The 21999-nt window shown below is 43.3% G+C and overlaps 1 protein-coding gene across 4 annotated transcripts in view; it reads right to left on the minus strand.

Annotated features, from left to right (window-relative positions):
• RASSF5 (Ras association domain family member 5) overlaps positions 1-20653 on the minus strand; it is a 100780-nt gene extending 80127 nt beyond the window's left edge. For 2 of the 4 annotated variants that reach the window (XR_006174194.2, XM_042848986.2), the window contains exon 1: positions 19495-20338. Coding sequence is in view for 3 of the 4 variants with exons in the window: in XM_042848986.2 (XP_042704920.1) it covers positions 19495-20206 (712 nt within the window). In the remaining variant the exon portion in view is untranslated. Of the gene's footprint in view, positions 1-7405; positions 7680-19494; positions 20339-20562 lie in introns of those variants that run through there. The other 2 variants (XM_065594595.1, XM_005306446.5) reach the window with 2 other exon arrangements.
• Between the last annotated feature and the right edge of the window lie 1346 nt (positions 20654-21999).

The raw sequence follows: 21999 nt of genomic DNA on the forward strand, positions 1-21999 counted from the left end.
GGAATTTCATGAACGATGGGTACTGTATTGCTGCTGTGACCTTCTTCCAGCTCTCCCTGCCATATGCCCAGAATATGCATTATTTAATTGTTCCTGTAATGAAAGCTGATTTACTGCATGGAAAGGCAGAGAGTAATAAAAGAAATAATAAGAGTTCTGAGTAGGTGAACTGGGAGCAGAGACTGAGTATAGCCCAACGCACACCAAGAAATTTAACCAGCAGATTGTTTTAGATATTAAGATAACGGGATCCCTTTTGACTTCAATTCCATATATGCACTCAGACAACCTTCCGTGGATAATAAGGCAATTTGAGACAGCTTTGCACTACAGCGCATTAGTCTAATTTCTGTGGTTGTACCTTCCACAAAGCTCACTATACAATGGCCATAAAGTTCAAAGGCATTTTCTTTGTAAATGGTGTCCTTCCACCAGAGTTTCTAAATACACCAAAGGCACATTACAGATGGCACTGGATTTATTAATTAATTAATGGAGATATCCTGTCTCCTAGAACTGGAAGGGATCTTGAAAGGTCATCAAGTCCAGTCCCCTGCCTTCACTAGCAGGACCAAGTACTGATTTTGCCCCAGATCCCTAAGTGGCCCCCTCCAGGATTGAACTCACAACCCTGGGTTTAGCAGGCCAGTGCTCAAACCACTGAGCTATCCCTCCCTGGATGGCTCAGATGATTGGGAATGGGCTAGAGGTTACCCATTCAAACCCAGGCAAGGTCAGTAACATCTTTCAACCACTACTTGAGTGCGTCAGGTCAAGTCCCAGTGAATGTGTACCAGCACCACTACAACTGGCCACGTTCTTGGCATTCTCAACAAAGAAAACAATGAACAAGCCATGGAGGCTGAACTATCCTCACTGGGGCCTGGTCCACACTAGCCCCCCATTTCGAACTAAGGTATGCAAATTCAGCTACATTAATAACGTAGCTGAATTCGAAGTACCTTAGTTCGAACTTACCGCGGGTCCGGACGCGGCAGGCAGGCTCCCCCGTCGATGCCGCGTACTCCTCTCGCCGAGCTGGAGTACCAGCGTCGACGGCGAGCACTTCCGGGATCCATTTATCGCGTCTAGACAAGACGCGATAAATCAATCCCAGAAGATAGATTGCTTACCACCCGACTCAGAGTAAGTGTAGACCTACCCTCAGTCTCGGAGATGGTCCCTCCAGCTTAAGGGTGAAGTGCAGGCTAATACTGCCACTGTATAATGCTTTACCTGGCCTGTATGTAAAAAGCATCCAGCACCCTTCATCAGCACTAGATACATACCTTTTTATTTGATCATTTTTTGTTAATCTTTCCACAGATACGTACTTAAAAAAACCCAAAGAAACCCTCAGCTGCATCAGTCAGACTAGTTTTTTTTTTTAAATGAGCCAAATCAGAACTCCCTAAGAACAGCACTTAAAGCAAAAACATAGGCTCACACAAAGCATTGGGGAGGAGGTACCTGAATACACAGAGCGGAACCCAATACAGCCATTACTGACCTGACCCTTCCAGAAACCCTCCACTCCTGTTGAGGCTACAAAGCTGGGAGATGAAAGTGAACAAGAACGGGCTTGGTCAGAAGACAGTTGGTGCTTCCTCCTTCCAGTCTGATTGGAAACACCACAAGACTAGATGTTCTTACTGTATCAAAGGGATTCCAGATGCATGGGAAAGCCTAATGTATTGTTTGAACCTCCAAAAGGGTTTGGTTTAGAGCTGGTCAAAAAAATTTTCCATCCAAACATTTATTTTTAATGGGGGAAAAACAGCTTATTGATTGAATGGAAACTTTACAAGGCAATTCCCACTTTAATTAAAATTTGCTTTTTGACAAAAATCTGAAATATGTTAACAAAACAAAAACAACTTACATATTTCCCTTGTGTAAAATTTGATGGAAAATTTATCTTTTCCCAACCAGCCCTAGTTTTGTTCAACACGGGAGTCACACGGAGGGGCTATTTCATCTGACATAGATCTCTCCAGCCCTAGTCATGTACCTACTTATTTTTCTGGACAGAAACAGTTTCACACTAATAATAGTAGTGAGGTGGAAATAGAAGCCTCAAGGGGGAACCAGAAGGTAAGTGTTCCCTGCCTTGGGTCTAGTGCTGACACCAACAAGGAATCCAGGAGGGCAAAATCTCCACCTTCTATGTTTTGTGCAAGACAAAGCTTCACAGACATTTGCTCCCAATGCTACACTTGGCCTAGCTTTCAAGAGGCTTCATTCTGCTCACTACCGAGATGGGCTCCCATGAACCGCTTGTGATAGAAGGACCATCAACTGATCCAGAACTGTTTCAGGTCGCTCATATGTATTTATTTGTAGGCTGGGATTTTCAAAGCAGTCTATGGGAGTCAGTCACCCAATTTCTCTATGTTCCTTTGAAAGGTGCTGCTACAAAGCAACTACAGCATGCTTAGGCGACCGGATCATTTAATCTCTCGGCCTTTACCCCACAAAAATGTAGGATTTGGTTTGCAAAATGGGCTAAGGTCTATGAAAGCTTCAGGTCCACTCTCCTTCCCAACCCCCTTTTGCACATCCAGAATATGATTTTTCTGAAACAACTAATAACTTTAAGAGCTCAACTTGAGACACTTTAAAGAGACCTAATTTTCATCTAGATATTTGCCTAGTTTTACAACAGGCTACAATAAAAGCACTAGCGAAGTCAGTACAAATTAAAATTTCATAGACAGGGATTTGTTTATACTGCTCTGTATACTATACACTGAAATGTAAGTACAATAGTTATATTCCAATTGATTTATTTTATAATTATATGGTAAAAATGAGGAAGTCGGCAATTTTTCAGTAATAGTGTGCTGTGACACTTTTGTATTTTTATGTCTGATTTTGTAAGTTTTTAAGTGAGGTGAAACTTGGGGTACAAAAGACAAAGACTCTTGAAAGGGGTCCAGTAGTCTGGAAAGGTTGAGAGCCACCGGTCTAGAGTAATGACACTAATTCTGCCTCGCATTCCTGCTAGTTGTAGTGCATGGGACGCATTCCTAGAAAACTGCAGTATTTCGCCATAAGGGAATTGCGAGAAATTCTAGGATGCCATGACCCAAGTTGGTCTCATTACCTTTTCAGCCCAAAATGGGAAGTGAAAGGGCTGGAGAGCACTGGTAAAAAGCCTCCTCTTGGGAAATCCCCAGCCCAAGTTTGCAGAAACAGCAGCCGAACTTTTGGGTGTTTACCAAACAAAACCCAAACTCTTTGAAGCTGGCCCCTTCCCTGCACCATTGTCCCACCTATCTCAGTACTTGTATGGCCAGCCTCACCACTATATCATCCTGGGGCTTGTAGCCAGCTCTGGATAGGACTGCACCGATAGCATGACAGAGAAGCTCTCACTGTAATTGCAATGGATTGGTTTGTTCATCTTCCTCAGACCACATCAATAGCTTAAAAACACGGCTATTGGCTCTGACCCTGGAAGCAGCTAGGCACCCATAATGCCACCCCTCCCCCCCAACACACACACTCACACTCACTCTGAGATCAACAGCAGTCCTGGCCGCTCAGCAACCCTCAGGATCAGGCCCACGATTATTAGGCATTTCTTTACAGGATTTACTATGACACTCTCTAGTCACTATCACCTATTAACAGACAATCACTTCAGTAACGTGCAGGGAGAGCTAATTTTAGAAACTAACCCAGCTCTAGGATATAGCCACGTGACAGGTTTGCCAAGAGCCTCTGAAGTAGGATGCCTCCACTCAATGAGTAAGATATTTTACATTTAAATGAAGAGACACTTAATTTGACAGAAACTGAATTTCTATCAAACATGTAAATAAATTCCCACAAAAGCATCGGGTTTAGTGATCGATCAGAATCTCTGTCGTCCTCCATTAAAAACAGAGATTGATTATTTTTTGTCCGGCTAAAATTAGAGACTCTTTTAGCTGATACGTGAGTGCCCCCAGAGGAAGCTATTTCTTTCCATCTCCTCCCCAAATGCACAAACCCAACAGCACCTCTTGCAGTTTTAAGCACAAATACTTTTGCCAACCCAGTTTCCAAAAGACAATTGTATATCTCTAAGCTCCTCCATTCGACAGATTACTCCATCGTACTTGTGTATCTGGGACCAGATTCTGCTCTCAGTTACACCAGTTTAAGTTGGGGGCAATTTTAGGAATTTCAACTGAGTCATGTCAGAGCAACATTGGTATAGCTGAACGCCACATTTGGCCCTTGGGAATCTCAGCCTTTTTGCAAGATATTAGAAGTAATCAGAGCTTGCTAGGAGAGGAACTGTTAAGCTGCCAAATATCCTCTCTTGCTTTTCCAATCAAAGCAATTTTGAAGTTGCACAGAACAAAGCAAGCATGTCCAATCAACAGAAGCTAAGATTTAAAATAGCAACAACTTTAAACCGGCTTCCTTGTCTCCCACAGGAGGTGCTAGGGTTTCAACACGTCTGCTGCTCACTCTCTTGGTCTTCACTTTTACCGCTGTTTCTAAGCCTCAGGCTATTACAATATTTTATTCTTACCTATTTTCTTGTTATATTTATTTTGAATGTTACCCTGTAATTCTAGTGCTCGACTATGCTCACACTTTATGATGATGCACCTGCATAGCACATAGCCACAGGATCTCAAAGCACTTTGCAAACGTTTAATTAAACCTCACGGTAGACCTATGGGATGGGTATTTATTACTATTATGATCTGCGAACTCCTAAAAACGTGCAAGGTACTTCATACAGAACTAAGGTATAATCCTTGACTATCCCAATGTATAGAAGAGGAAAATGAAACACCGAGAGAAGCAGCAGTGACTTGCTCAAGGTAACGTAGCGAGTCTATAGAAGAGGCAGGAAGAGAATGAAGGAGTCCTGAAAACAAGCCTTCTGCTCCAATTACCAGCCACACTTCCTCTTAGCAGCAAGAAAAGAACCCAGGTGTCCTGAGGAGCGGTTTTAACCTCAAGACCAAACTACCTGGGGGATGCAATAAAGATTACCCACAAATTTTAAATTAAAAAAAAAAAAAAAAAAAAAGATTTAAAATATTCAATAGGTTTTATACACGAGAAGTTTCTGAAACTTGGTTCCTGAGATGAGACCTGTAGGTGGTGAAGATGGTTTGGGGCAATTTCTCTATCCCCCACCCCGGTTTCTGCTAAATCAACAGTTCTCACACTGTGATCTGAAAAGCAGGCTGGCCAAATGTTTCCAGCTGCTGAGATGGATGGAAGGCAATCCATTCAATTGTGAATGGGAGGGGACATGTCCATGTAACTATCTATTAAAAAGCAATGCTGCCATCTCTCATGATTTTATAAGGAGTCTTGCAATATTTGAGGTTTTCCTTAAAGCCCCAAGAGTCATGTGATAACAGAAACTCACTGCTTTCATTAAAAAAACAACAAAAAACAAAAAACAAAAAACAAAAAAAAATAGGTAGCCCCATGGAGAAAAGCTTGAAAGAGAGACATGGGTGCACCCACAGAGAACAGACAGTAAATAAAAAGAGCACAACATCTGTTATTTTAAATCTCACGATTTTTAAGCCAATCATTTTTTGAGGCCTGACATTTTTGAATGCTTGGGGTTGACAATGCTGAAGATGCATCCCATGCTATGAAAAAGTTTGAGGTCCCCTGGGCTAAGAAATCCTTTCCCAGATCGCTTTATTCCCAGTTCAAAAAAAGGGAGCTGGAAAGAGAAATTATTGGCTTCTAAAATACAGCAGATTGTGACAAACAGCGTTCCTGGGGAGAGCATAAGGGCTTTATCCTCCCACTTGCACCAGTGCAAACACAGCTGGAGACCCAATATGCTAAAATTTCAGCCTGAGGTTTACAAACAAAAAAACAAAACAAAAAACCCCAAACACTTGACAACCAGCTGGTAAAATCCTCTGAAAACTACAGTTTTTAATGGAAATGCTGACACGATTTAACTAGAACACAGCAGCTGGGTGTAGCAGCAACCCCACAGCCCCAAGGTCTGCAATTCCATACTTGACTGATATTATTAAATCTATAGCCCCATCTCAAATTCAGAAGCAAAAACAACAGGGAAAGGACCTCTGAATAATTCTTAGCCCGCTGTTCAAGAGAATCAGTCAGTTCCCATTTCATGCACTCCGCAGCCTAACACGCTCTCTGTGAAGGTCATGGGATAGTCAGTAAGATAATGTATGTACCAAATATAGTGATCTTTTAGCAGGAGACTCATGGCAGTGAATACCGCAGTTCCACAAAGTGCTTAAGATGATCTTTAGCAATGCTGAAAGGTGAACCATGAACACAAATCATCTAAATCCCTTAAAGTTACATAGTCATTTTCACTCACTTTCAAAGTCTGGCTTTCCCGCGATTTCCATATTAACTCCGCAAACGCCACACACTTTATAGGAGATTTGATTTTGAAGGCTCTTTGTCACTTATCTTTCAAACACAAGAAGATTGAAGGTTCAGTCCTTCAGCCTGAACTCAGACAAACCACCTTGGCATTAAACACCTTGGCCAGATAAAACACATCAATGGGCATTTTACCTGAGTAAAGACTGCAGCATCTGGCCCTTTAAACATGATAAAAGGAAACCTCTATTTTCACATAAATTTCAAGGGAGGGGGCAATCTAAAAAGTTGCCACCAATTTAAGTGATGACAGAGCATAAAAACTTAAACCTGTTCTGTTTTCCAACAGATATTAATTTGAACTGCTCATATTCATCCTTAAAAGCGGCCTTTTTTGACTTCCTGGTTAACACATAGTATATGAACTGCAAATACTGTAGTCTCCCACTACAGTCCTAAGATTTCACAGTAACATATTTTCACCGGAGACGACAAACCCAATTTCTGAAGTGAATAAAATAAATCTTGCCTTATTGTTTCAGAACAAGCACACCCCCAAAAACCCCCCAAACTATAACTTATGAAAACGCTCTTGAAAAACGTACAATGACTTGATCTTGGTAATATCTGAAACCAGCTTCTTAGCAAATGCAATAGGGTCACCTTTAGTTAGAAAGTCGAGCTTTCCTGGGGAAAGAAGAAATTTAACACCCTAATACAACAGCTCACAACAGCCGTACTTCAGCATTTGGGGACATACTTGTAGAAAAACATAATATAAATCTTAAGTAGCTGACACTAAACAGAAGATTTTTAAATTGCTTAATATCCTCAATAGTGACATATGTAAGAACACAAAGCCAAAAGGAAAGTTTATCATCTGGCCTGTTACAAAGCAGAACTACTACAGTTTGTTACCTCTTTCTTATATGTTGCATTTCTAATACATGCAACAATCCAGTACTACACAAATCCCATAATGTTTAACTAGTAGCTGCAACCTGATATATCTCGGCAATTAACTAGTATGCCTAGTATACAAACTTGCAAGAGCACCTACCTTTAACCAGTAAGACCTCCCTGCTGGGCCTCCTGAGTAGGTGGAGACCCTCGGACCAAGATTTCGACTTGGGAAAATGCCTGAATATCTTGCGTATTCTCTTTGTTACAACCCCAAAGCAAGCGGCTGCCTCTGCTTTCCCTTGTGTCATCCTTGTAACAGAAGATCAATAGCTTCTTCGGGCACAAGCAACGGAGGCGGACTAGAGAAGCAAGCGGGAAGCACTCAGATGCGGAATGTTATTGGAAGCAGTGTGTACCATTGCAAGTTATGTACATTTCTAACTCAAGCCTCTTTCTCTTCCCCCATGCAGACAGACCATCAATATTGTTCACTTATAATCGACTGCCACTTTGGGCTCCTTTTTTTAAGGGGAATGCACACAGCCTAATGCTGTGTATCCCAGGGCTGGTTCTCTTACCCATGGAAAACTTTCTATTTCTGGGACTTTTTGTTTGATAAGATAAAACAAGCTAACAGAAGAGATTACAGCGGGGAGAGAAAGAGAGAGCAGGACCCATCCTTTCATTGGGAAGTCTTTTTCCAATATACTTTTTCTCACGCAAGTGATAGCTTTCTGCTGTTTTCAGAGTTTAAAGTCAAAGCCTCACAAGTTTAATTGCAGCCTAAAATAAAGGAATAACTGGTAAAAATCAGGTTAAACTTAAACACTAGATTATGGATTTAAACTCCACAGATAGGCACTAATCCAAAGGAGGAAGAGAATTTGCTTATTTTATAGTTGCAGTTACGATTGGAAATGAATGCCTCAGGCGCCATGTGTCAGGAAAAGAAATCAGTTCAACAGCACACTTTAAATCTAGCCCTTCGCAACCTCTAAATTACTGCAATCCATATCCAGTGCATGGCTACTATCCTGCATTTATACAACCATCCAAGGTTGTGCAAATATGAATTAAATTTTGCAATACCCCTGTGAGATATTCTTGCCATTTTACAAGTGGGTAAATAGAGGCAGAGATGGAGTGACTTTCCTTACGCCACACAGTGAGTTGGAGGCAGTCCTGGGCAGTCCACTAGGAAATACTCCCCTTAATGCACAAACACCTCTCCCCCAAAACTAGGAATCCTGCCTCCTAATCCTGTACCGTAGCCACTCAACACTGAGTCAACCTCTACAAAAGTTAAGGGAACACTTTAAAGGCTAACAGACCCAATTTAATCTACTGGGCCAGAAAAACAGACTACCCTACAAAATAAGAGCTACAATCTGTGCTGGTTACCTAACCACATTTCTTCACACACACACACACACACACACACACACACACACACACACACACACCCCAGGCACTAAACTGGTTTGCAATGATAGTAGCGGCAAGGGAACATGATCCCGTAGCTGGGACAATGGACCTGGAGACAGGGGACCAGTATTCTATACCCAGCTCTGCCACCGATCTGCTGTGACCCCTTGGGTAAGTCACCTCCCCTCCCCTCCCCGCGTTTCAGCTTCCCACTTGCAAAACACACTGCCCACCGCTGGAAAGAGTTCTTATGTTTATGTATTTAAAGCATATATAAGCTTCGCATTAGCAGCAGCACCAATTCCCCACCTGACCTATGTTTGTAATCTTGTGAACATGCTGTCCATTAAAGTGACACCTCCATAGCTGCCCAGATGGCTGGGTCCAGACAAAGTCTCACTACTCTGCTTAGACTAGCCAGAGAGAGTAGCAGGATGTTGCTCCAAAAATTATCTGGGTGAGTTATTAGTGACTATCTTTTACTGGGTGCATAACTGGCTGGATAACCGTACTCAGAGAGTAGTTAGAAACGGTTCCCAATCCTGGTGGAAAGGTATAACGAGTGGGGTTCCGCAGGGGTCTGTTTTGGGACCGGCTCTGTTCAATATCTTCATCAACAACTTAGATATTGGCATAGAAAGTACGCTTATTAAGTTTGCAGACGATACCAAACTGGGAGGGATTGCAACTGCTTTGGAGGACAGGGTCATAATTCAAAATGATCTGGACAAATTGTAGAAATGGTCTGAGGTAAACAGGATGAAGTTTAATAAAGACAAATGCAAAGTGCTCCACTTAGGAAGGAACAATCAGTTTCACACATACAGAATGGGAAGAGACTGTCTAGGAAGGAGTACGGCAGAAAGGGATCTAGGGGTTATAGTGGACCACAAGCTAAATATCAGTCAACAGTGTGATGCTGTTGCAAAAAAACCAAACATGATTCTGGGATGCCTTAACAGGTGTGTTGTGAGCAAGACACGAGAAGTCATTCTTCCACTCTACTCTGCGCTGGTTAGGCCTCAACTGGAGTATTGTGTCCAGTTCTGGGCATCGCATTTCAAGAAAGATGTGGAGAAATTGGAAAGGGTCCAGAGAAGAGCAACAAGAATGATTAAAGGTCTTGAGAACATGATCTATGAAGGAAGGCTGAAAGAATTGGGTTTGTTTAGTCTGGAAAAGAGAAGACTCAGAGGAGACATGATAGCAGTTTTCAGGTATCTAAAAGGGTGTCATAAGGAGGAGGGAAAAAACTTGTTCATCTTAGCCTCTAAGGATAGAACAAGAAGCAATGGGCTTAAACTGCAGCAAGGGAGGTCTAGGTTGGACATTAGAAAAAAGTCCCAACTGTCAGGGTGGTTAAACACTGGAATAAGTTGCCTAGGGAGGTTGTGGAATCTCCATCTCTGGAGATATTTAAGAGTAGGTTAGATAAATGTCTATCAGAGATGGTCTAGACAGTATTTGGACCTGCCATGAGGACAGGGGACTGGACTCGATGACCTCTCGAGGTCCCTTCCAGTCCTAGAATCTATGAAACTTCAAGTGCCCAAATTGAAAAGAATTTAAATGTGGGGGGGGGAAAGAGGAGTGCAGACAAAGACAAAAAGAGAGTGACTTATTTTAATCTGCCAGTGGTCTCCTGAAGAGAGAAATATTAAATAATGTGAACAACTGAAATTCTAGTTCCCAGGTTTACTGGAATCACAGTATTAAACAGATGCTTTCACCTGGTAAAGGAATGCACTGCCTTAAATAAACTAGTGCTGTTAGAAATATGCAGCATTCCATGAATCATGGGGAGAGATGGGGGGGGGGGTTATTCCTTGCTAGGGAAATGGGCCCTGATTCAGCATAGCACTTAAGCATGCACTTAATTGCTTTGATGAACAGGGATGGATTCAAGCAGGCGCCTAAAGCCAGGTACATGCTTAGCTTAAGTATTTTGTTTAATCAGGGCACAATGCAGAAGTTAAAGGCCAAATCCTGTCCACAGATGCACATGTGCAATTACCCCTGAACTCAGGTTTATATATGCATTGCTCACTAAGGGAAGAGCCTGGTTCCGTGTACATTTCAAGGGCGTCCTCTACAGAGTGTCACATGACTAGTCTTCCTTGCAGAAAACACACAGAATGATTCGGAAGCTTTCCTTATAGAGAAGCATTAGTCCGAAAGGTTTCCTGTCTTTGTAAAGTTACGGCTGTCGCAGCTGAATGCACACAAGCTGAAGACTGAAGGCATCAGATTCCAACCCCAGAGCAGGCTGCCCTTTCCAGGGAGATGCTATCGACATGCCACAAACACTCAATGAAACAATCACTGTTTTATGGTCACTCAAAAATGCAATGGCTGCACATTCGCCTGGATTCACTGGGGATGAAAGCAAAAGCCATGGGACTTCACAACAGATGCAAGCGGGGGGAAACATGAAAGGGCACTGGCTGCGAGAAGGGGAAACAGATTTGACTGCTGGGAAACAACAAGGCTAATCAAGTAACGAAGTTCTAATGGTGAGGACAGGTAACCTGAATCTTCTCCCCAGGTGGTAATGCAAATGTACATTATTGTGGTGGCAGGGAGGGGTGCATATATACACATTCCCCCAAAATAGCAACCTATGGTTCAGGTGGAAGTAGCTATCAAAATTAGTGCCAACAATAAACTCACCTCTGAAATCTTCCTTAGCTAAAATCCATTGTATATAACAAGTGACCTTCATCTCTCCAGGTAGGAGGCTTCACAATCAACAGAGCCAACTCCTAGATAAATTAATCTAGTTTTTGTAAGTGGTCAGACTGACGACCTTTCAGCAACCCACAATACATGTGACAAATCTCAAATTTGAGACTTCCCCTTCACCTCCATAATTCGTGGTCCATAAGCAGTGATTGCACCAGACTTCAACATTCTAGCTTCAATGGGTACTTGGACAGCTTCAATCCTACAACAAAAAAGACAGGGGACCTCTGATAGAAAGGTCCAAGCTGACGTGTGGATTTCCCTCTGCATATTCAGTGATATAATAAAAGAGAACCAAATATCAAGATTCTTGCTCAACAGAACTTGAAAATGAATTGCTCCACTCACTCCTTTACAAAAATGTGTATCACACTAGATATATACACACACCTATATCATAGCGCTCCAACAACTCGGAACAAAAGCAGGGTCTGAAGGTCTTTAAATTGTTAATGACAGTAGCTATGCCATCCTTTATAGGTCTTGGACTACAAACAAAGTCATTTCAGACCATCATCATTGCATGGTGACACTACTTGGTCAGTCTTCCCCAACTCTATTTGCTGTTCTATATACCCTGCTGTCCTAGCTCTATCTGAGCTCTGTGTCCGATCTAGCAATATCCACTCCTATTTTCTCCTCTTCCCCTCCCGCCCTCAAGATTTATCATCAAAAGTGTAGCTCACATCAGCAGTTCAGCCTGGTTCTCTGAAATCCTCGATGAAAACCGGATGGGTTCGGAATGGAATTTGTCAGCATTTCCTTTAAATAACTGCCCTCTGCTCCACTACAGCAGCGACATCACAAACCTAACCACACTCTTAGAAAGCATGGTAAGATACCTCTCTTTTCCAAGCTCCCTCCACCTGAACAAATTCCCAGTTTCCTGGCTACCTGGTAAAGCTGTAGGCAGCAGGAGAGCCTGGTATTTGGTCACTCCCATTGAGATCTTGAATGTCTCAGCTCAAACCTTGTAAAATGCCATATCACAGGATGCTGGTTACCAAACAAATGCTTAGAACTACAGACTAGGTTTCACACTTTACAAGCACAAGGCACAATAGTCTAGTCTAGTCCCGTATGCCTGATTCCATTTGCTGCAACAACACAGATTAAAGACTGAAGCCCAAATGTTTCTTAATTAACTAACAGGATGACAAATAAGGGCCATATGCTGCCCTGGATCCACACGCAGAACTACCATCCATTCATCTGTTGACATGAATGGGGCTGCATGTGAAGACCCAGTAGTCCACCCTACAGAAATGATGAAAAAGACCAATAAGGCAGGCCAAGTTACTCTCTCCAGGCCTCTGTTCAAGTTGAGTCACATCCTAGGAGAAGCTAGGAACAAGACTCTGGGACACTGCACACTGAACAGCCCACTTCCCTGCTCTCTATCCAAAATTTCCCAAAGCCACCACATATTAAGTGATCGTGATAGGTCTCAGCCAACTGCTGTTGGAAAGATTCCCATTGACTAGAATGGGAATCACGGATGCTGTTAAGACTGGATTCAAACCTACTGAAGTCAGTAGGACTATTAACTGCAATGGCCTTTGAATCTGAGAGTCTGAACCTACCAGCTGCCATAAGAAAGGCAGTTTCCAGGAAATGAAAGGTTTTTACTTTGACATAAGCACGGCATACACTCTGCTATCACCACACTCCTAGCTTTTCCATTGAGAAGGAAACAAAAAGAATCCACCCAAACTAGTTTTTGCAAAGGGTTTATTTATGGCCATCAATTTAGAAAGGGGAAATCAAAAATAGGGGATTTCAACATGTTTTTGGTTCACACAAAAAGAAAAAAAATTCCAGCCAAAACCCCAGTCTTTGTTCAGCAACATGCTGCTGTCACCTACTACCCCTTTTTCTAATAGCAGAACCATTCACACAATCTCTAAAAAACAAGTTAGGGAAGTTCTTGACTCAACATCTTCCTCTCCCTTCAATCCTGACACTGGAGGACTCTCCCACTGCACGTTCAGCATGTGCTGCTTTGCGTTGCACTGGAATGAGAAGTTAGCTATTAATGTAGACAGAAACCTGAACTGGGAAAAACACACAGCCCAGTGTTCCAGGTAAAGCCCTCTGTCTGGTAAAGAATAGGCCAAATTAAATTTAAATAAATATTAAAGATGGTCCAGAATAGCAGAACTGTACTAATGAAACCGTGAATAGCCTCCAACTTTGGATCTGGATCCAAGACATGGCTCAGACCCACCTCTTACATGTCATCAGGAGTTGCGCAAAAGTGAAATTTGCAACTTTCTGTGCTCCAAGAGATGCACAACCGGGACTCACCAAGTGTCTGACTTTGAGAGACACTGCTGCTCTGGGGGACATCACTTTTAAAGGGGTCCTGGTTAAGAAGATACTGAAGGCCTCTTTTCCTGCGTTACTAATATTGCTTTAGATTCTTACCACTGAATGATAACCAACGTTTACTCCACCCCTGACCCCATATGCATTTTGTTTATTTTTGGAATTTTGATACTAAAACTACTCTGTGTGTATTTTTGTTATTTCTCTTTTTGGTTCTCCTAACTAAACGCATTCGGATTTTTTTTTTTAAATCTTCTTCCAGTGTCTTTAAACATTCCTAAGCAATATGAGCTATCCCCCTAAAACCTATTCACAGGGTGTTTGTAACACTTTGACCGTTCCCCACACAAACATTTTAAGCTAAAATTTTCAAAGGGACCTAAGTGAATTAGATGCCCATATCCTGGACCTAAGTGAGTTAGATTCCCCTAGGTTCTTTCAAAAATTTCCCTCTTTGGAGGTGGAGGGTTGGTTTTATTTTAAATAAACCACATGTAAACATCAGGTCCTAAATTAAAGCACCATATCCCTTTAAATGCTTGATAGTCAATCATGCCTTGTCTTTTGCATAACATGTGGGAAATTTTAAAGGCAGAACTTTCGACACTGGTGAACAGACACCATGTGCACCATTTATTACTAGTACTTTAATAAGCAAACAGGGCAGGTGGGAAGGAAGTGCATGTAAGGTGCACACACTATTCTGCAGGGATTTAAATAACATACCATGTGACAAATTGACCAGCACTGACATATTATTGTACCCTATTGTGCTACCATGTGATATGATGTTGATAGGGTTACACTTAATGAATATCATATCATGTTAAAACCTTAATGTGACACAACAGGACCATATGCTGCTACTGTCTCTCCCACTTGCCCTTCATTAACAAATGACACCAGGAGGTATGTGTATGATCCCTGCTTACACCGTAGTATGTAAATCACAGCCAGAAACATTTGTTTCGGAATCCAGCAAGTGCCAAAAGCATCAAAACCAGAAAGGGCTGAACAGGGGAATAATTGCTCCAGAAAGGTCAGCATTAGAACATGCGTCTGCCAAAAAAAAACAAACAACATCAACCCAACACACACACATGCACACACCCCTTCCAATGGACCAGGAGCAAACTGTGATACTGCCTGCCTGCCGGAGAAACTGTCTGCCAAACTCATGCAAACTGCATCCACTGCCAGGAATGTGGACGGACCAGCCCAATACAGAGCATTATCCAATGCTGCAGTCTCTATCATTGGCAGCTTCATAAACTACCTTTATTTATCAAATCAAAGGTGAGGATATTTCATGGATGTTACTCGTCTGTCTCCCTCTTTACAAGGAAGCAAATGAAACGACAGTGAAAAGCCCAGGAGATTTCATGATGTTATAAATAACACATTCACACAGTTTCTACCACCCACTCGATTTAAGTTTATGTTGGCATGAGAGTGGGAGGACAATAAATTGTTTATGAACAATGTTTGTTAACATCACAAATGAGAGTTGGAGACAGACATGCTCCATCTAGCCATAGAATACGAACACGGGAAGCAGCAAAGCAAGCTTCCCGTTAAAGTGCTCGAACGCTAAGGGAAAAGCGTGCTGATGAGTGACAGGCATTTCATCTTCCAGGGCCTAGTCAAACTCCTGGCCTCCCGGCTGATCTTGCCAACAACCGGATGTTGGCAGGCAGCTTTCACAAGGAACCAGACCAGCAAACTCATTTCACAGGGGCTGCTGAACCGCCTCCAGATTTTAGCAGCTTTGAGTTGCTACTGACCTAGGGTACGTCTACCAGATGACCGAGAGCCCAATGGCTCCACAGACCACTAAAAAAACCCAAACAAAAAACAAACAAACAAAGAAACCACACACACCACAATTTGGGCGAAAGCAAGCTAGGGTGTTAACTCTCCCTGTGGTGTTAAGTGGTACACAAAAGGATGGGTCTCACGAGGCACTGAACACCCACAATGTCAGCAGAAGTCAATGGGCTTGGTTCTCCACTGACCAGCATTTGGGAAGTCCTTTACACCAGAGCCAAGTGAGAGCAGAACACTCTCTGATGAGAATCTTCCACTTACACCAATGGCTGTGACTCTACACAGAGCCAGGCAGCAGAGAATGAGGTCCCACAGGTGTGCAGCAGCTCCAAGGATCAAAAGGACTCAGTCCCTACAATCAGGGCCAGACTTTCAGAAGAGCTCAGTACACTGGGTACATGTTTTACACTGAGCTCTCATGAAAACTTGGCCCCCAATATTCTTTGTATTGTGGTAGCACCTAGGAGCTCTAGAGGCTTTGCACGAACACAGAACAAGACGACAGCTCCTAACCCCCAAAAGCGGACATCTAAATAAGCTGGGGGTGCTGAGCACATACCAACCCAACTCTGCACTCTTGAAAATCTGGACCTAAATGTCAAATCACATCAAGCTGGAGACAACCAGTCAGTAACCAAGCACGGCAACAGAAATGTGTGTCAGTAGCAGACGGTGTGTTCAATCTCCAAGAACACTTGGCGCTCTTAGATCACTTCTCTTGAGGTGACTGAACAAACTGATTTATTAAAGTCAATTTAGGTCCTGCGACAAGAAAAAGAACAAATACATTCATTAGCAAGACTAACTACTAATAGACTTTCAGTGTATTCATCATTTTCCCCCCTGCTGTATTCAGGATTCATGGTACAGCTATAATCAGCAAATGTTATACTCTAGTGAATGACAAATCAAACCAAAAAGTGTGAACTTCTCTGCTAAGTGAAAATACTACCCTGCCATCTATTAGTCAACTGCTGTATCAGGTAGTTTCTTGCCCCTTCTATTATTATGTGGAATGTCTTCTCCAGTGATGAGGCATTTTCTCAAAATAACAAAGGTCATTAAAACATGACAATGGTCACCTGAAAAAAAATATATATTTTACTGTACATAAGTCTAATAATCTACATTGACACACCTACTCTTGTGAAAAGTGCCAGTAAGATCTTGGGCTTCAATCCTGCAGACACTTAAGTATATGTCTAACTTTACTATCATGAGTAGGGTCATAGTAGCGAAGTTAAAATGTGCATAAGTGTCTGCAAGGTCAGGGTCTTAATAACCATAAGTGGCCAGGACTTTAGTTTTAGGTCTCCTTTGAATGATGGCATCTCCAACACCACAGGAGACTGTAAAGCCTTCAGTAGAGGAGGGGAAAGTAATTTCATCACGATGTTGACTTCTATTAGCAAACACCATGTTTTGCCAATGGAATCAAAATTAAACAGGTCTGCTTTTTTGTTTACTTCCACGTTTGGGCACTGCCGTCCTTGCAGATGTCAAAACAGCACTGAGGACAGAGTATTTTAACTGCTGCAGAAGGTTTGCTTGTTTGGAGGGATTTTTGTGCAGTGCTGGAAATAAAAATGGGGCTGATGGCATGTGCCTAATCACATGTGCTGGATTGTTTTTGCAGCCTGCCTCAAATTTCTCAGGTATTGGAGTAGAAAAAAAAAGAAGCATCAAGAGATTTAGACTCCCGACATGCTTCCTTTTCCAGATCATAGCAGTTTCAAGATGGACAGTGATACTGACCTACTTTTAAATAAATAAAATGTGACTTTTTAAAATTATTTAACTTATAGTTATCTTGTCTCAGTTTCTTTAGTTAGTAACTAAATATTCCTCCATAAGCTACTGAACGAACCACCACACAGAATAAATTTAAGGAAGAGAACTCTTCCCCCGCCCCATCAATACCTAGTATACAGGTAAGTTAGATTTGAATATGGTACAATAGCACACACATTGCAGTGTCAGTGTAACCTCTGAAGCATGAATCCTCTGCCAGACACACAGTTTTATACCAACGCACATCAGGCTTAGATAAACTTTACAAGATTCTATGTGCTGCACAAGGAAAGGTTAGAAAAACAAACACAACACAAGAGAAAATCACTGTAGAAATATTTAGCTCCTTAAAAAAAAAAAAAAAAAAAAAAAACAGCTCCAGTACTTTACAGGTTATCAGTGCTATCGTTTGGAAAAAGGAATTTAATTACTATCCTCTTTACCTCTGTATCTATATTAGCAGTTATACGGAGTTGGTAATAGGAAAATGTAATTTTCAGCTACTTAAACAAGGGTAGACACAGGGTGAATGTCCATTCAACACCGAACCTGGAAGCATATTTATCAGCTACAAAAAGGGAGAGAGAATGAGCCATTCCAAGCCAGTGCTGGGCACAGGAAAATGTACTACCACCTAACCCAATCACCCCATCAAATATTAAAGCTTTGATTACTGTATGAGAGTCAATTAAAAAAGATCAATAATCCAAGTTCCCTTGACACTATCAGAAGTTCCACACTGATAATTAAGTTCAATCAACCCTCTCCCCCAGTGTGTTATTTAGGTTATTGAGAAATGCCCTTACATTGCCAAATGGCATCTTGGCAGAAAAATATACATCATGCAATGATTCAGGGGCATCCTGCATTCTAGGAGCTAAATCCCATAAGCAGGTGCAACTCCCACTGACAGAGGCGTCAGAATTTCATGATGGTAGATCATTAAACTATGAACATTCTATAATGAAGGTAGGAGCATCTTCCAATACCCCCATTATTACTCTATGAATTTGCAACTTTCTAGAAAGGCTTTGAAAGGGATGGGAAAAGACTATTATTAAATGTCACCAGCCCTCAGGGAACAGCTGTTCTAAATCTTAAAGGCAAAATGACAGGCGTTATGTGCTAGTGACCAAAATGAACTCTGGATGCAGCAGTTGACTACAGCACATTAACACATACAACAAGCTCTTTGCTACCAGAATCAAAAACTCATCTCTCATATCTATTTGAGCACCGTAGCACTATGCAAGTCCACAGTGTTGTACAGACAATATTACATTAGATCCCAGTGAATCGATATCTTTTAAAGCAACACAGCCCCTGTGCATCAAACAATTCTCTGTCATCAATATAGCTATGTACTTAGCATGCCTTTACAGCTACTGAAAAAGGTAAAACAGGTAACCTACTCAAGAATAAATCTGCAAATACATTGTCGGAGTACCAGGTGATTTACCAGTGGGGCAAAGGAGAAGGCATACAATGATACAAAACTGCAAATTAAGGTAAATACCTTTGGATGTAATGGGTTTAATAAATGATAATGCAAACCATAAGGAAAAATATGAGAGAGAGAGAGAGAGAGAGAGAGAGGGAAAAATATATTCCCCACCTGGGAGGTTACTCAAGGTTTAGAAACAGGGAAAGAAATAGCTCTCCTCTAATAAATACATCACTGCAGGCACTACTGAAATAGCCTTCTGCATAAAGCAGTGGCGCTCTCCTAGAGGAATCATAACTGCTTTACAAGAATGCAAATCAGATGCAACAAGGTTACACGATGTATCAGTTCTCGGAGACAATATATTCTGTTCTAAAATATATAGATTCCCTCCAGCTCATTTTTCTTGATACAATCAGTAGGGCGTGGGGTAGGGGATTTGGAGGTCACCGGCCATTCTCAATCAACTGCCATGGGGTGGGGGTATCCCAGAGGTGGGGGGGGGGGCTGTACTGGAAGGAGGAGGTACCTGAATTCTGTTATGGGGGCTGAAGGGTTGTGTGATGAGGGGGTGATTACATTTCGGATCGAGAGGGGCTGCAGGTCCTTTCAAGGGGTGGGGGAAACCAGACATCTGCAAAGGGAGGCGATCAGTCACCTGCAAGGAGGGAGGGGGAAGAGACACTTACTGGTGCAGCGCAGGGCCCGTTGCTGCACCGCCTCCCCGCACAGGTCGCACCAGCCCCTGCCGAGAGCGAAGACTTCGAAGCGGTGCCCTTCCCCCTTCTCCTCCCGCACGCGGGGGTCCCGGGGCTGCTCGAAGATGGTCCGCACGTCGGGCAGCTGGCGCGGCGCCCCGGAGCGCAGCCGCAGGCGCAAGTGGAGCAGCCCGGAGCGGGGCGGCTTGCCCAAGCCGGGGGAGGCGGGCGGGTCCTGGGGGCTGCAGCCGGCCAGCTCCACCTCTTCCCCGGCTCCGCTGCTGCCCGCGAACGGCTCCCGGGACTGCGGCACGGCCGAGGGACCCGCGTCCTGCTGGGCGGGCGCCGTGCGCCCCGGGCCGGGGTCCTCCGCGGTGCCAAGGAGCCTCCCGCCCCCAGCTTCGCCCCGCGGGCGCTCCCCTTCCTCGGGCCCCCAGCCGCCTCCAGCCTTCCCCGGCGGGGCTGCCAGCCCGCTGCCCTGCTCCGTGCCCCGCTGCTGGGGCATCGCTCCGGCTGCAGCCCCCGCGGCGGGCGGCTGCTGCGCCGGCGTCTGGCGCCTCCACTGCTTCATGTCGCCGGACGCCGAGCGCTTGAGGATCTTCTTCCTCTCGTTGGCGCTGAGGCTCTGCAGGAAAAGCTGCTGCTCTTTGTCCAGGAGCAGCGGGTAGGGGCATTGCCCGAGGGCAGGGGAGGCCATGGCCATAGCGAGCCGCCAGCCAGCAGCTCCGAGCAGCCGGAGGGTGGCCGGGGAGCGCAGGCGCTTTTAAAAGGGACCGGTCGCCAAGCCTCAGCCCTGCTGAGCAAAGGGGTGGGGGGAATGGAGAGAGGAGGAGACGGGGCGAGAAGCAGCTACGCCAGCAGCGCTCCCAGGTTTGCAAACGCAGCTGCAGTGGGAGGCAACCTGTTAAAAAAAACCCACACACAACAGGGGCAAGTTCAACCAGAATAGGTCTTCAGCGGGGGGATAGCACCTGAGCGAGCCAATCAGCGACCCCAGCCCCGCTGCGCTAAGATCAAAACACTTCCTCCAATAACCATTCCCTGCCCCACTGAGCTTACCGTCCAGGGCCCGGATCCTGCACACAGTGGTGCACCTGTATAACAAGGCAATCACTGTAACTCTACCCAGGTGCATGCACTCCCAAGTCAGTCACGTGGAGGCATGGAGTTTTAAACCCGAGCTATCAGCCCTTCCACCAAATGCCACTGGGGGCCGGTCCTATAAGGCAAATACACCAGAGGTGAGATTTTCAAAAGTGTCTCACTGATGCACCTGCCCACATGTCATTTTCAAAAGTGACGTAGGCAGTTAAAAGCCTGAAACTATTGAAGACTTATTTCCCTAAGTGTCCAAGTCACTTTTGAAAACAGGATTTATAGCCAGATTTTTAAAAGGTAGTTAAGCACCTAGGGGGATTTTCAAAAGTACCACCAGAATTCCTTTAGTGAACTGGCCCGTTGGCATATCTAATAATTTTGCCTCCGTGTGTATATGGGGTAAAACAAACATTCACAATTTGGAGTTCAATCAAGCAGTTTTTGATATACCATGATAAATAAATCAAAATGTTAAGGGGTAGAGAGTTTACACCAAGTTACAGCACCTCCTCCTTCCCTCACGTTATTTGTTGAACCTGCAAAACACTTTGGTCTGTTAATTTCACACTTTCCCCAACATCTTAACAGGAAACTATGCATGAAGATGCAACAAAGGAGTTTTTGGAGGGGAAGTTTTGAATCATTAAATCCTATTTATAAATAGGATATTTATATATACACATATAAATACATATGTATATATTTATACATATATAAATATAGGATATTTAATATAAAGTAAATTACAGCCTTTGCAAAACAGTAAGCTACCACAGACCTATATTTTCATATGTTCAGAGATACATTTCAGCCGGTGAGCGGATACTATTGCCAATTAAGCTCACCAATATTTTCTCATTGTTTCCTTGTATGTCCCTGTCTGTCTGTATCCACTTATTTTATAGGTAGACTGTAAGCTCTTTAGGGCATGGTCTGCCTTTTTGTTCTGTTTGTACAGCACCTAGCACCCAGGGGCCAGATCTAGAACTAGGGCTCCTAGAAACCATATTAATAATAATAATAATACTGTAATTTTCCTACCTTTGTCGCAATCACTTGTTTATTAAAACGTTAACATTTTTTCATTGTGCACCAAAATATTCAAACTTGGATGCTTGCTGTTAGGTGCCTAAATCCATACATAAGGCACTTTCAGAGGTGATGGGCATTCACAACTTCCACTGAACTTAATGGGAACTACAGCTACTCAAGGTCTTCTGGAAGAAACGGGCGGAGGGGGAGTGGGAGGGGGGAAAAAAATCAAGCCACTTACTTAGGTGCCTGCCTTTGAGCTCCCAAGTTGAAAAGTTTTTACCGCTCTTTTTGGTATGTTTCATTCCCTGGAAGCAAAGTGAAAATGAACTTGTCCACTTCCCATTGCAGGCAGCTTCTGTCACT

The sequence above is a fragment of the Chrysemys picta genome, chromosome 4, assembly GCF_011386835.1.
Source record: "Chrysemys picta bellii isolate R12L10 chromosome 4, ASM1138683v2, whole genome shotgun sequence".
Taxonomy (NCBI): Eukaryota; Metazoa; Chordata; order Testudines; family Emydidae; genus Chrysemys; species Chrysemys picta.